Source organism: Lagenorhynchus albirostris, chromosome X (genome assembly GCF_949774975.1).
Source record: "Lagenorhynchus albirostris chromosome X, mLagAlb1.1, whole genome shotgun sequence".
NCBI lineage: Eukaryota > Metazoa > Chordata > Mammalia > Artiodactyla > Delphinidae > Lagenorhynchus > Lagenorhynchus albirostris.
In genome coordinates this window covers 96,376,307-96,390,422 of record NC_083116.1, presented here as the reverse complement: position 1 = coordinate 96,390,422, position 14,116 = coordinate 96,376,307, and the positions used below count along the sequence as shown (strand labels likewise).

Genomic DNA, 14,116 nt, shown 5'->3' with positions numbered 1-14,116 from the left:
ATTCTTGTACAATACTAGAGGAAATTGGTACGGCCTTTTAGGTGAGCAATTTTGCAGTATGTTTCAAAAGCTTTAGAATTTCTCAAACCCTTTGAGACAGCAATTCCACTTCTAGGAACTTACCTAAGAAGATAATCCTGCGAGCAGAGAAGACACCATTTTCAGTTGTGAAAAAATAGAAACATTCTAAACGTATCGTAATAAGAGAACGGTTAAATCATGGTATGCCCAGACAAGGGGATACTATGAAGCCATTTAGTATGATGACGTAGTTTTTACTGACAGAAATGTTCCTGCAAATATTAATAGTAAAGAGGAAAATCACAGATGCTACACAGCTGTAAAACCTGAGGAAGCTCTTTATGTTCAGATTTGGCACGGGATTCATGATACAGTTAAGTGACGAACGTAAGGCACCGAAGACGGTGTGCAGTATGCTGCCATGTGTGTAAAAGAGAGGGGGAAGAACAATCCGCATAAGACATCCCTCCAAGAATGCACGAGAAATCAGTAGCACTAAATGCCTCTGGGAGGAAGAACTAGGTGGTTGGTGGACTCGAAAGGAAACACCTCACTGGCTACCTCTTCTATTCTTTCTCTTTTTGAACAAATTCAAAATAGAATTTTTGAGTTAAAAAATTCAAGTCTCAATACATATGGTAGGGTCCCAATTTTGTGTGTGGGGGGTGGTGTTTAAGGGGAGAGAAAAAGATGGGTAGAGAGCAAGATAGAGCAACAGAGATTTGGGCGGGCGGGCAGGCAGGCAAGCGGGGGTGCATGACAGGCCGAGTGAGGGGGAGAGAGAGTGCGAAGCAGACAGACTAACTGGTAGATCTCTTCGTTGTGTGATTAGGAAAAACGTATTCTTATTTTTGGCCACGGCACGTGGGATCTTAGTTCCGAACCCGGGCCCCCTGCAGTGGAAGCGCGGAGTCCTAACCACTGGACCACCAGGGAATTCCCAGGAAAAACGTACTTTCTTTCGCTATTTCCCCAATACACAAGTGCTAATTTTGCAAAAAGAAAATTTATTTAACAAAAACTTATTTAACAAAAACTACTTTCACATCAAACTCTTATGTTCTAGCAATTTCCGGTATGGACTCACCATGTGGACTAGCAAAACTGGCCCCTGGTCCTATTGAGATTCCATGCGAGGAAGGGGGAGGAGTTGGAACAAATGATGCTGGTGATGGGGCTCTCAAAGCCCCACTGGGGGAGCTGGCGGCATGCAGATTTCCTAATAAAGGAAAATAATTATAGATGATCTTGCAGGACACATATTATGTCCTGTCCAAGGACCCCGAGTTAAGACTCTCTACAGACTAAAGAAACAAGTAGTAAAGCTCCCGTAAGTAGCACAAAGAAAAACTGGAACAATTTCAGTATGGAAAAAGAGAGACATCAATTCCATGGGGTCCAAATTCTAGCTCTTATATTGACTGATGTTTAAAAAAAAAAGCCAGTGTACTTTTTTATCCACTCACTCACTCATTCAACAAGTAGGCATGAACATCAATTTCATGCCAAGCATTGTTGTAGGTACTGGGGATGCAGCAGTTAACAAGAGACAAAAAATCCTGCCCTCATGGAGTTTATATTCTAGTATAACGAGAAAGACAAACAAATATATGTCAGGTTATGCTAAGTGCTATGGAGAAAAACAGGGCAAGGTAAGGGGGCTATATCGTGTAGTGGTGGAGGTGGGTGCTGTTCTTTATATAGAGCAACCAGGGACCTCTCTGAGAGGGGGCTATGTGGGCTGAGACATGAAGTGAAGGATCAGAAGAGCTAGTGCAAAGGCCCCAGTGGTAGCAGCAGTTATAAATAACAGGGGGAGGCCAGTGTGGCTGGAGCAGCGTGAGCAAGGCGGGGAGCGGGGAACGGAAGACGATCAGGTCAGAGAGGTGGGAGGAGGGTCCCAGATCACACAGGGACTTGTAGGCCACTCTAAGGACTTAGGGTTTACCCTGAATGAGATGGGAGGCCACTGCAGAGTCTGGAGCAGAGGAGTCATGACCTAACTTCTGTTCCAGAAGGATCACTCTAGCTGCTGTTGAAAAACAGACTATAGGGCAGGAGGCAGCAAAACCAGTTAGAGGCAACTGCAATTACCCAGGTGAGGGATGGCTAATGACCCGGGAAAGGGTGAAGGCTGAGATGGTGAAGGTGGTTAGATTCTGGATAAATTCTGAAGATGGAGCTGACAGTATTCGGTAACTGACTGACTGTGGGTGTGAGAGAAAGAGGAGTCCAACATGACTCCTACAGCTTTGGCCCAAGTAACAGGAAGGAAGGAAGAAGCTGCCACCTGCTGAGATGCAGTGCCTATGGGAGAAGCAGCACAGGGCAGGGTTGGGGGGGTGTTAGGAATTCAGTTTCAGCCATGCTGAGTTTCAGATGTTGACTAAACATCTACACAGAAATGCTGAATAGTTAGCTGGAAAACACAGGACTCGAGTTTGGGGGAGAGGCCTAGATGGAGCTATAAAAAACTCGGAGACATGAGCTTAAAGATGGTATTTAGCCACAGGACTAGCTTTAATTTAGGATGATGAAGGGTGGGGACTATGGCTATCAAAACTATCAGTGCAACATTAAAATACTTGCTACATTACCATGACTATCCTCAATACCAGCAGCTTTCAAATTCTCTACTATGTAAGAGAATTTCATATTTTTAATGTTCTATTAATATCTAATGCAGTACTAATTCAATACAGTATGAATTCAATAGTAACATATTGATATTCAATAAATGTTAATCAACTTGATTAACCTTTAAGTATTATATTTACATATTTAGCTGTGTGATCTGGACTAGTGACTTAACTTCTTCATGCCTCGGTATTCGTTTAACCATTTATTCCCTAGGGAATAAACGAATTCGTTTAATTTGTTTAATCCCTAGGCATTACCCGTTTAATGCCTAGGGCTTAAACGGGTAAAGTGCTTAGAACAGGGCTTGGCACACAGGAAGCACTATATACCTGTCTGCTACTAAAATTATTTCAAAATAATCATCTCTCCTTCCTTCTATACGAAACCAGTCTCAACCCACATCCTAGAAACTCCCTCCCCTCGGGTGCTGGGACCCCGCTTCCCGTTCTCCCCCTTGCTCCCCAGCTGCTCCTCCTCAGGCTCCCACACTGTCTACTGTCGGAGCTTCACAGGGTCTGAGTCTCCCACCAGCTCAGGGGGTTCAGGGGCCTTCAATGACACGACAATGACTTCCAAGTCTTCACCTGGGGTCCCACCATCTCTGATGAGCAGGGAAGGGCTCATCTACGCTAAAAATCCGATACCAGTGCTCCTTGCTAGAAGGTAAGCTCGAGAAGCAGGACTGCTATCGGGCTCACTGCTGAATCCCCAGCACCGTGCAGCATTAGACACAGAGCAACCACTTAAGACAAACCAACGAATTAACTGTTCTGTTAAAAGTCAAAATTTGGCATTCTCCCGCAATTTGTTTTTAAAGATTTTTTTTTGATGTGGACCATTTTTAAAGTCTTTATTGAACTTGTTACAATATTGCTTCTGTTTTATATGTTGGTTTTTTGACCGCGAGGCATGTGGGATCTTAGCTCCCCGACCAGGGATCGAACCTGCACTTTCATGCATCGGAAGGCGAAGTCTTAGCCACTGGACCGCCAGGGAAGTCCCTCTCCAGCAGTTTTTACAGCGTACTTCATGGGGTTGCCAACAGAGCCATCTTGTTCAGACAAGCAGGTTGTGGGCTGCCTGACTCTGAGGTGGGGCACTGTTCACATACACCTGGGCTCTGCCAACTCCTTCTGTAAGGGGGCTTTTCTGAAACGGGTCGTCGTAGCGGGAAAGCAGCCACAGACACTACATAAATGGACGTGGCTGCGTTCCGATGAAACTATTTACAAAACCAGGTGGTGGATAGGATGTGGCCCACAGGCCTTAGTGTATCGACCTCTGACCTAGATCACGTTGTGATTCTTGGAGTGGCGCCATGAGTCTGGCTCTGGGTGACAACAACTCCACTTAACTCAAACCTTTTAAAAGTGCTCCTGAATCATGAACATAGATTTCACAACCCTGCCATAATGAATGAATGGCAAATATCCAGCCACGGACTAGCAAAGCAGTTCCCTCTGACAGCTACGGCTACATCTGTAGTATTTCTCACGGTGTGTGTGCGTGTGTGTATGCGTGTTGTCTATCTTGGAGCTGAAAGTTGAACACAACAAGAGAATAAGTAATATCTTACCTGGAGACTGTGTGTGCATCATAGAGGGAGACTGGTTAACTGTGCTGTGATAAGATGTAGGGGGCGAAGTTAGAGGATAAGCGCCTGATGATCCTGGCTGCTTTGGAAATGGCTGAAAAGAAGAACATTCCATGTTGGTAAAATGGCCAATCATGCAGATTATGTGAGTGTGGCTTTCCCCAATAAAGAGCTACAGTGTTGACATTTACACACATCACTGGTTACCAAATAGGAAAGGTGAGGTATGAAAATGCCCAAAATTCACATCAATAATGCAAGTTTTAAAAAACTTCCTTTCAAAATGTTTTAAAAATAGCAACATTCTCATTCCTGACCTTGCACTCCCACTGCTTATAGCCCCCAAGATGTTTTTTGCTCATTTTATCTACCATATAACTGACTTATCTATATTATTTATCTACCATTTGACTGATTCTAAGATAAATTTTCCCCATATTTTAACATCTCTGAAATCAGTGTGTGTCTTCCAATTCATGGCATGTCGCAGTTGAACTGGCAGTGTTGTTTCGGGCGGTACATAAAAACAATGCATTTGGTGAAGTTTTAGAGTCAGTGAAATATGGTAGTTCAGCCTGATCTCTACTCACCTTCACCTTCATCTCCAGTAATGACCATGTAATTCTTCCTAGTCTATTTTTTTAACTTGAGGTATGAATCACATACAGTAAAGCACACGACTCTTACATGTATAGTCTGATGAGTTTCTATAAATGTAACTGCCACATAGATCAAGATACTGAAGGACATTACCAGAAGCCCAGAGGCCTCCCTCACCCACCTTCCAAGTCTCTATCGCCTCCCCAAACTCTGACTTCCATCACTCAAGCTTGGTTTTGCCTGTTTTTTGCATCTCATATAAATACTGAATGTACTCATTAGCGTCTGGCTTCTTTTGTTCAACATTACGTCAGTGAAATTCATCATTTCGTTGCATGCAGCAATAGCTTTTTTCATTTCTGTAAAGTATTCCACTGTATGAATATACCCCCGTTTACTCACTCATTCTACTGTTGCCGGATATTTGGGTCGTTTACAATGTTTTGCGTAAATAATGCTGCTGTGAACATTCCTGTGTTTTTTGGCAGCATTTCTGTTGCATATATACCCAAGGTAGAACTGTTAAATCACAGGCATGCATAATGTTCAGCCTTAGCACTCTGGAATAATGCTGAACACCACTGCAAGGCAGCTGTACCATTTTATACACCTTCCAGTAGTAAATGAGAGTTTCAGATGGTCCTAATACCAAATGTTGGCAAGAACTATCAATTTTCTTTTCCTTAAAGACATTTCTGTGGGTATGGGGGTATTATCTCACTGTGGCTTTAATGTATAATTCTGTGACGCCAGATGACACTGTTCACCTTTTCTGTGCTTACTGGCCATTTGGACACCACCTTTTGGGACCACATGGGTGATCACCTGACATTATTTTAAGTGCGGGAGTCTGAAGTTAATGCTGTTTCTGGTACTATTTACTTCCCATCACTAGAAGCCTCCTCCTGTCTCCCTCTGTCACTATTTCTTCATATGAATTTCTTGGGCATCTCGGGTCCACCAAGGACCTCCTTGCCTTTCAGCAAAGAAGCAGAGCCACCTATGGAACCTGTTAAGTAACACAAATATGACACCGTTTGGAATGTCAGCTAGACATCACCTGTTGCTGGGGTGGTGGCTGGAGTTGTGAGATTAAAGAATCCATCATATCTCCTCCAATGGGAGAAGGGGGATTATCATCCTCATTTACAGACCTTCTTCGAGCATCCTGATTGCTGTCAACAAACATATTCAGGAATGTCTATGGATATAAACAGGTAAAATTTAGATTATTTTACCTAACTTTAGTCAGATATTCTTAATCACTGAGAATGTGTTAACAGAAACAAACATATTATGTCCATTATCTGAAATATAAGTTTGACACGTGGCCACTATTGTTAGGCCAACCTAGAAGAGAGAGTGATCAATTTGAAGAAAGGGGGAAAATTGAGGAAAAGTTAAACACAACAATAAAAATAACATCTAAGTTAAAATGTTATTATGTGAGCAAAAAGTTGAAGAAAGAAGTTCACCCTGGCCAAAATATTTTCTTATTAATTTCTGAATCACAAACGTGGAAAAGAATAAAAAGTTGTATGGTAGGCATATAAGTAACTTCAATGACTCGGAAAACTTCCTATTTAGTGAGAGTTCTCACTTTTTAAGCCAGAAAATATGAAAGAGGAAAGCTGAATAAAGAAACTAAGCCACCTTTTCCCTTTTTATTTTATGTGACTTAATCTTAAACATCAAGAGTGGGACAGTCTTGTTTTATAGGTTATGTCATCTAAAATTAAGCAAGGCTACCAGAACTTGTGTCTCAAGAACAGATTCTCTTTTTTTTTTTTTTTTTTTTTGCGATACGCGGGCCTCTCACCACTGCGGCCTCTCCCGTTGCAGAGCACGGGCTCCGGACGTGCAGGCCCAGCGGCCATGGCCCACGGGCCCAGCCGCTCCGCGGCATGTGGGATCCTCCTGGACCGGGGCACGAACCCGTGTCCCCTGCACAGGGCAGTCGGACTCTCAACCACTGCGCCACCAGGGAAGCCCCTCTTTTCTTTTTAATATAAATTTCATTTATTTATTTATTTATTTTTGGCTGCGTTGGGTCTTTGTTGCTGCGTGCAGGCTTTCTCTAGTTGCGGTGAGTGGGGACTACTCTTCGTTGCGGTGCGCGGGCTTCTCATTGCGGTGGCTTCTCTTGTGGAGCACGGGCTCTAGGTGCACAGGCTTCAGTAGTTGTGGCACGTGGGCTCAGTAGTTGTGGGTCGCGGGCTTTAGAGTGCAGGCTCATTAGTTGTGGCGCATGGGCTTAGCTGCTCCACGGCATGTGGGATCTTCCTGGACCAGGGCTCGGACCCGTGTCCCCTGCATTGGCAGGCGGATTCTTAACCACTGCACCACCAGGGAAGTCCCAGATTCTCTTTAATATGCTCCACCTTCCCAATCTTCAAAAATATAGATTACAAGCTTATCAGAATTACTGAAAAGCTTTTAAAGGTACAAAGTCTGATTTCTAATTAAAGATAATAGATTATTCACAACACACATTTCATCTTCTCTCAACACCCCACTGAAGCTCCTAAAAAAATTTTTTTAAGCAGTAAGTCACCAAGACAAAAAGAATGGGATAAGAGAGAAATAGCAATAAATTCTAGGAGGTTGCAGAGCAGATGGCTGAGTGGTAACTGAACTATCTGATGTGAGGAAGTTTCTTCTTAAGCAAGCAGTGGGGAAAGCCAAGAAGCAAAGCTATTTCCATCCAGATCTCCAAGATACACAGGAACTGGCAGCATCAGATACCCCTGGAAATGGAAATGAAACAGACTAAGAGCAGAGGACTGGGTGAAACGTCTTAAAGACAGTAGTGAAACCCTCCAGAGCCTCTGGCACTCCCACTGAGTTAGGCTGACCTTTACCACCCAGGTGGAAGGTCTCTGATTGGGGGCGGGGGGGACCTCTAGGATCAATTGACAGCAGGGGTACCATACTAAAAATAGAGATTAAAGTTTACATACTGAATGCTGAGAATACTAGTTTCCTTCTCTTATTTGACTTGCCAAATATTGGGAGCCAGATGCACAACAGCTATGCAGAGTCTTGATACTCTTCTCTTGGTACTCACACTGGCCCAACAAAAAGACCTGAAGCTACTGACATTGGGAGTTACCCAATGAAATGGCCCAAGCAGATCATCCTGCAGTGAAGATTACAGTCAGCAAGTGTCACCTTTAAATAAAAGCACAGAGTTAAGAATCACTTAATATTTGAAAACTACTAATATGAAAGAGATGAAAACAAAAAAAGGTGGATGAAATGGAGATTATGTAGGAAGAGGTAAGAGAAGATAATGCAGCCATATAGAACAGGACGTCATAAAATGAACTTTCAGAATCAAAAAGAGCTCTCGGAATTTTTTTAAAAGATGGCAAAAAAAAAATTCTTGATGGAAATGAAAAATAGAAGGATTGGAAAAAAACAAAAAAAGGAAATCTCCCAGAAACAGAGAGATAAAAAACAGGAAAGATAAGAAAATTAGAGGATAAGTCCAGGATGCCCAACTTCAGAATAGCAGGGGTAGCAGAAAGAGCTAACAGTGAACACAAAGGAAAAGACTCGAGGAAGAGCACAAGGAAATTCCCCACAACAAAAGGATGTAAGTTTCCAGACTGAAAGAGTCCACTTAGTCACATAAGGTTCAAGAACTGGAACAGGATGAAATGTCTCAATGGTCACAACAGAAGCTAGGGCACAATGGAGCAATGCCTTCAAATTCTCCCAGAAAATGACTGCAACCTAGAATTCTACACCTAGCCGCTCTCTCGACTAGATGACGCTAAACTAAAGATGCTTTCCGACATACAAGGTCTCAAATTAACCTCCCGTGTATCTTCTCCCAGGGAGCTACATAGAAAGTATTCCACCAAAACAATGAAGTAAACCAAGAACAAGATGTGGGGTCCAAGCCACAGGGCATGCAACACAGGAGAGAAGTGAAGGAATCTCCTGCTTCACCACCCTTCTGCAGATTCCTAAATCAAAACTGGGCAAAAGGTCTGGAGCGCTACCATTCCAGACTGGAGTTCAGAGGACTGTGGAAGAGATGTCTTCAAGATGAAACTGGTAAGGTGTCTGATTTGTGAACATACTGAGGGGAGAGTTACACATATGGGAGACTTTAAGGTTGAGTTAGTGATAAGTACAGAGAGAGCTAAGAAACAAAAAAGTTAATTAATAGTTCCCAGGAAAATAAATGCTGAGCAAGAAAGGAAAAGTAATCATAGTAAGCTTGGTAGAATAGTGTTAAATACTCATAATAATGTGAACACTGAAAAATTACCTAACCATATCACAAGGTTGGAGGAAAGAAAGAAGATGAATCGGTACTGGGAGCAGCCTGAAAAGGGGAAGGGGCATATAAGAAAGAACTAAAAAAGAATTAAATCCTCATCTCCCATTACGAGAGTCAGATAACGCCCTCAACTAAGAAGTCAGCAAAGAGCAATGAAAGCATGCTATTTAGAGGTAAGGATGTAAATACCAAGAGAATGAGCTATACTGTATAAGAGTGGAAAACAGAGTAGGAAACTGGCAAGACTGGGACTAATTTTCAAAACAGGCCATTTGGAACTATTTGACTCTAAACTATAAGAACATACAACTGAGCTGTCATACCAAAATCTCCAGGGGTTGTGGCCCAAGACCTTACATTTTAAAAAAAGTATCACAGCTGAACTGATGAACAAAGCTTTTCAATATTCACTGATAAAGACTACTTTTAAAGTTCCTTGAAGCTCCAAAGAGCAAATAGGACTCTCTTTAGTATCTTCACTCATTACATGGTAAGGAAATAAAAGGAAGGACATCTTATCATTTCATGTACCTAGGCACAGCACTTTACCAGAAGTTCTAGCTCCTTCAGAATGAAGTTGCAGAGATGATGAATTAACATGGCTACTCATTAAATTTAAACAGGAATTTGTTGCTTTTCCTCCCCGTTATTTCCCCCTCGAAGGAATTGTTTTAGAGATCACATTTATGTTTACTAATGCTGTAAACACTGAAGTCCATTACCTTGAGTCCTGGTGCAGGATAAAAACCTTCAACTAACTTGCTATTATCAAAAAGACTATAGGCCCCATCGCGTATTGCCACAACGCCTCGACTCCGGCAGTATATATCAATGCAATACATGTTCCTGAAGGCCAGTCTGATGTGGGTGGACGACTGCGGCAGGATGGAGAAGCACTGGTAGGCAGTGTTGGTTCTCTGGGTCAAGCCCAACATCGGCACAGTGGGCAGTTTGTTGATGGCATTCAATGGAGCCTGAGTATCAAACAGTACCTACAAGGAACAAATGCAGTGAGAGCAGCCAGTTTCTGCTAAAACCTCAGAATTCTCAACGTAAAATCGTCACAAATGAGACAATGTCCTTCTGGCACATTCCATAAAAACTTTCGTCGTTAAAGACAAGTTAAGTCCACATGATTTTTTTTTTTTAGTTAAGGGTACTTTGATTAATTAATTAATTTATTTTTGGCTGTGTTGGGTCTTCGTTTCTGTGCAAGGGCTTTCTCTAGTTGTGGCGAGCGGGGGCCACTCTTCATCGCAGTACGTGGGCCTCTCACTGTCGCGGCCTCTCCTGTTGCAGAGCACAGGCTCCAGATGCGCAGGCTCAGTAGTTGTGGCTCACGGGCCCAGCTGCTCCACGGCATGTGGGATCCTCCCAGACCAGGGCTCGAACCCGTGTCCCCTGCATTAGCAGGCAGATTCTCAACCACTGCGCCACCAGGGAAGCCCCCAAGTCCACATGATTTTTTGAGGAGTTTTACACGAGACACTAACACTGAGTCTTATTTTTAAATAGAAAATGAACTTAATTACCTGTAATAACTGAACCACATTTGGTGTTTTGTTGAACATTTCTTGAAGCTGATGGAGAATGGTATTGTGACAGTTACTGCATCCTGAGTTTGGACCAACAGTTCCCAAAGAAATGTGAAATTTCTGATGTATGGAATTCCACTGGATACTAATCTAAATCAAAGAGATTACATGTTTCAGAAACCGAGAAAGGAACGGAGTCAATCAGAAGAAAAAATAATGTTTAAACAGTAAGGCAAAATGCCAAAGATCTAAATGAGGTCTTTTTTGGAAGCAACTCATGAGACCCTGTAAACTGCAGATGTGCTGTCCTTATGGACATTCACTGAGTATGTGTGTGTTAGACAGACCACTTCTACTAAATAAAACAGAAAGAAAAAATTTTGATTAAACTTTATTTGAAAATTGTCACTGTTTCTTATTTTTCCATTTTCTCTTGAACGGAATAAGAGTCACCCCCTAGGTGAGTACCGTATGAAAGGGAAAAGGAAGCCAGCCCCAACAGATGCCACCTTCAGTTAACAGATTTTAAAACACTCAAGTAATTTCTGATATTACTTTATGTGGAAGAGTCCAGAAAGAAGCTAGCTGGCTGAATTTATATACTAAATTTCTAGGACTTTACATATGGGGTGGGGAAAAAAATAAGAAACTACAGATTATGGGGAATACCTTCAAGATTAATACAGGATCAGATAATGTTAACAACCATGTGACTAAAAGCACAGACATACCACACTGTTCAAGACCATTCATATATAATCTTCATTATAGTAATCACGCTGCTAAGCAGATTTGAAATCAGTGAAGGAAAAAAACCCCATAAATACCAAAAGTATATTACCTTGCCCAAAACTCTTCAAGAATACATACTCCAAAGAGGGTATAGTTTTTGTTTTCAATTTTAAAGAGTGAAGCATTATAGTATATTTTTTATCAACAAAGTATTTAAAATTTACCATTTTATCCCTAATTTTTACTTGAACCCTCAATTATTTCAAGAAAGTTTTCATAATTTTTGAATTCTTGAGTTTTTAAAGATATATGAGAGGAACTTTAGTTTTTTGGGGGTTTTTTTGTGCACCCCACCCCCCTACCCCGCCAAGCAGACACCCTGAGACCCCTGGAAACCCCTCTGACCTCCACTCACCGTTGCCAAAACGCCCCAATCCCCACAAACGGAGTGTTTAACCCGTCCAGGGAACCCCCTCGCCTACGCTTCGCACTCAGGCAATCCCCACCCCATCTGAAGAGGTGGAGCCCCTCCTGGGGATTCCACCCCAAGTCCCCCACAGGAGCCACCAGCCAGGCGGCTTCTCCGCCTCCTCCTCGCAGCCGCCGCCGTCGCCGGGAACCCCCACAGCTCCTCCCGCTCCCGCCCCCGCCCCCCCATCCCCGAGGAACTTTAGTTTTAATTAATTCATAGACTTACTGAACTTCCCTTGGTGGTTCCATAACACAAGATAAGTTTTCGGTAATTATACACACGAACTTCTGAGAAAATGTTTAGATGAGTGGGTATGTCTAAACAGAAGGAAAACAAAAAAGTTTAAGATTATACATACGAAATTTTAAAATATATATTTGAAAAAGAGGGCATCTTGGCAATAGTATATGCCTAGATAGAAAGGTCTCTGTATATATAACTTAGTTTAAAAAAAAAAAAAAGAAAGGAAAAAAGATAGTAACAGCATAAATAGATAGTAGGGCTTCCCTGGTGGCGCAACAGTTAAGAATCCGCCTGCCAATGTAGGGAACACGGGTTCAAGCCCTGGTCCGGGAAGATGCCACATGCCGCGGAGCCACTAAGCCCCTGCGCCACAACTACTGAGCCTGCGCTCTAGAGCCTGCACGCCTAGAGCCCGTGCTCCACAACAAGAGAAGCCACCGCAATGAGGAGCCCGCGCACCGCAACGAAGAGTAGCCCCCACTCGCCGCACCTAGAGAAAGCCCACGCGCAGCAATGAAGACCCAATGCAGCCAAAAATAAATGTAAAAAAGAAAAATTTCAAAAGAAAAAAAAAGCTGAAAGTATTTCTAATAGTTTACTTAGTTGGTTGACAATAGTAATAAGAAGAAATAAATAAATAGGTAGTAGGCTTCAATTTCCATTTCGACAAAAGAGGGCCAGGGCAGGGGCAGAGATGTACTGAAGCAGTACAGCATAGTGGTTTATGGGTTCCAATTCCAGCTCTGCCCTTTGCTAGCTACGTGAACTTCAGCAAGTTTCTTAAGTCTCTGTGACTTGTTTTCTTCATTTGTGAAATGAGGGATGATAAATTACCTCATTGGGTGACTGTGAGGAGTGAATGAGTTAATACAAGCGTTTATTACATTGTGTGGCACACAGTAAACTCTCAATAAGCACTATTATTATAATCTGGTATACCTGTGTGTTAAAATTTCTCAATATATACGAATCATCACAGTGGCTGTCTCTCGGGGATAGACTGACGATTTTTTTTTTTTTTTTTTACAACGTGCATGTTTCACTTCCTCAGTTAAAAAAGGCGGTGGCGGATGCTTCCCCCCCTCCCTCCGCACCAAAGGAAGATTATCACTTGTACCTGGTAGAGAACGTGCAAATTCCAACACACACTCATATAATCGTGCAATGCTATTCCAGTCATTAAGGAACATTTCAACCACTTTTCTACCACCAACAGGTTCAGACAACAGGTTTTCATATGTCAGATAAACATGCCGGGATGGTCCTACAGATTAAAAGAAAAGATTAATAGTAATCAATACAAAAAACCACCCAGAAATATGCAAAGACAAAGTGTGTGAAGCATCTCACCTTGCTCCCTGGTAGAGGTGCCATTAAGTGGACAATTTGCAAACACTAACTCTGCCACCCAGGTGCGGTTATTTCTACCTTGTAATCGGAAAGTGCAATCAAGAAGAGAGCGGTCCAGAGCCTTTTGCGTTTCCTCATTTACACCCTTACAGGGAGGAATTCTGGTGATGAAAGACAGCATATGAAGTGTACTTCGTATCACAGAAAGACAAAAGCACAATCTACACAATGACAGGCAGGGTAGCATATTAGAGCTTTGGTTCAAAGTCCACTACTAGGCAGCTTCTGCAAGAGAAGGAAACAATTCACAGCAGTTAATAGCATTTAACCCACTTCCATTCATATCAATATGGATTAGGACTCTCATTTTAACAGTGATGCTCGCCTTCATCCTTAATCTTGTTATTAGAAAAGACCACAATTTCTCAGAAAATCAAAGATACTAGCTTTCTATGAAATCTACCTAGAACATCCTCAAGGAAAAGCTAAGGAGAACAAAATATTTTTAAGACCACTCTTTGAAGTCAGGATGACACACTGAAAAGAACAAGGGCTTTGGAGTAAGGGACCTGCATTCTAATTCTGACTCAGCCACATTCAACCTCTCTGAATTGCAGTTTTGCAACTATAAGATG

General features: G+C 42.3%; 1 protein-coding gene across 5 annotated transcripts in view; it reads right to left on the bottom strand.

Moving 5' to 3' along the window:
- Nucleotides 1-14,116, bottom strand: part of MED14 (mediator complex subunit 14) — a 74,698-nt gene that overhangs the window by 16,390 nt on the left and 44,192 nt on the right. For 3 of the 5 annotated variants that reach the window (XR_009538434.1, XM_060137527.1, XM_060137529.1), the window contains 8 exons: nt 13,482-13,642; nt 13,249-13,395; nt 12,114-12,205; nt 10,682-10,834; nt 9,872-10,141; nt 5,916-6,056; nt 4,238-4,349; nt 1,109-1,240 (listed from right to left, as the gene is read on the bottom strand). Coding sequence is in view for 4 of the 5 variants with exons in the window: in XM_060137527.1 (XP_059993510.1) it covers nt 1,109-1,240; nt 4,238-4,349; nt 5,916-6,056; nt 9,872-10,141; nt 10,682-10,834; nt 12,114-12,205; nt 13,249-13,395; nt 13,482-13,642 (1,208 nt within the window). In the remaining variant the exon portion in view is untranslated. The remainder of the gene's footprint in view (nt 1-1,108; nt 1,241-4,237; nt 4,350-5,915; nt 6,057-9,871; nt 10,142-10,681; nt 10,835-12,113; nt 12,206-13,248; nt 13,396-13,481; nt 13,643-14,116) is intronic. The other 2 variants (XM_060137528.1, XM_060137531.1) reach the window with 2 other exon arrangements.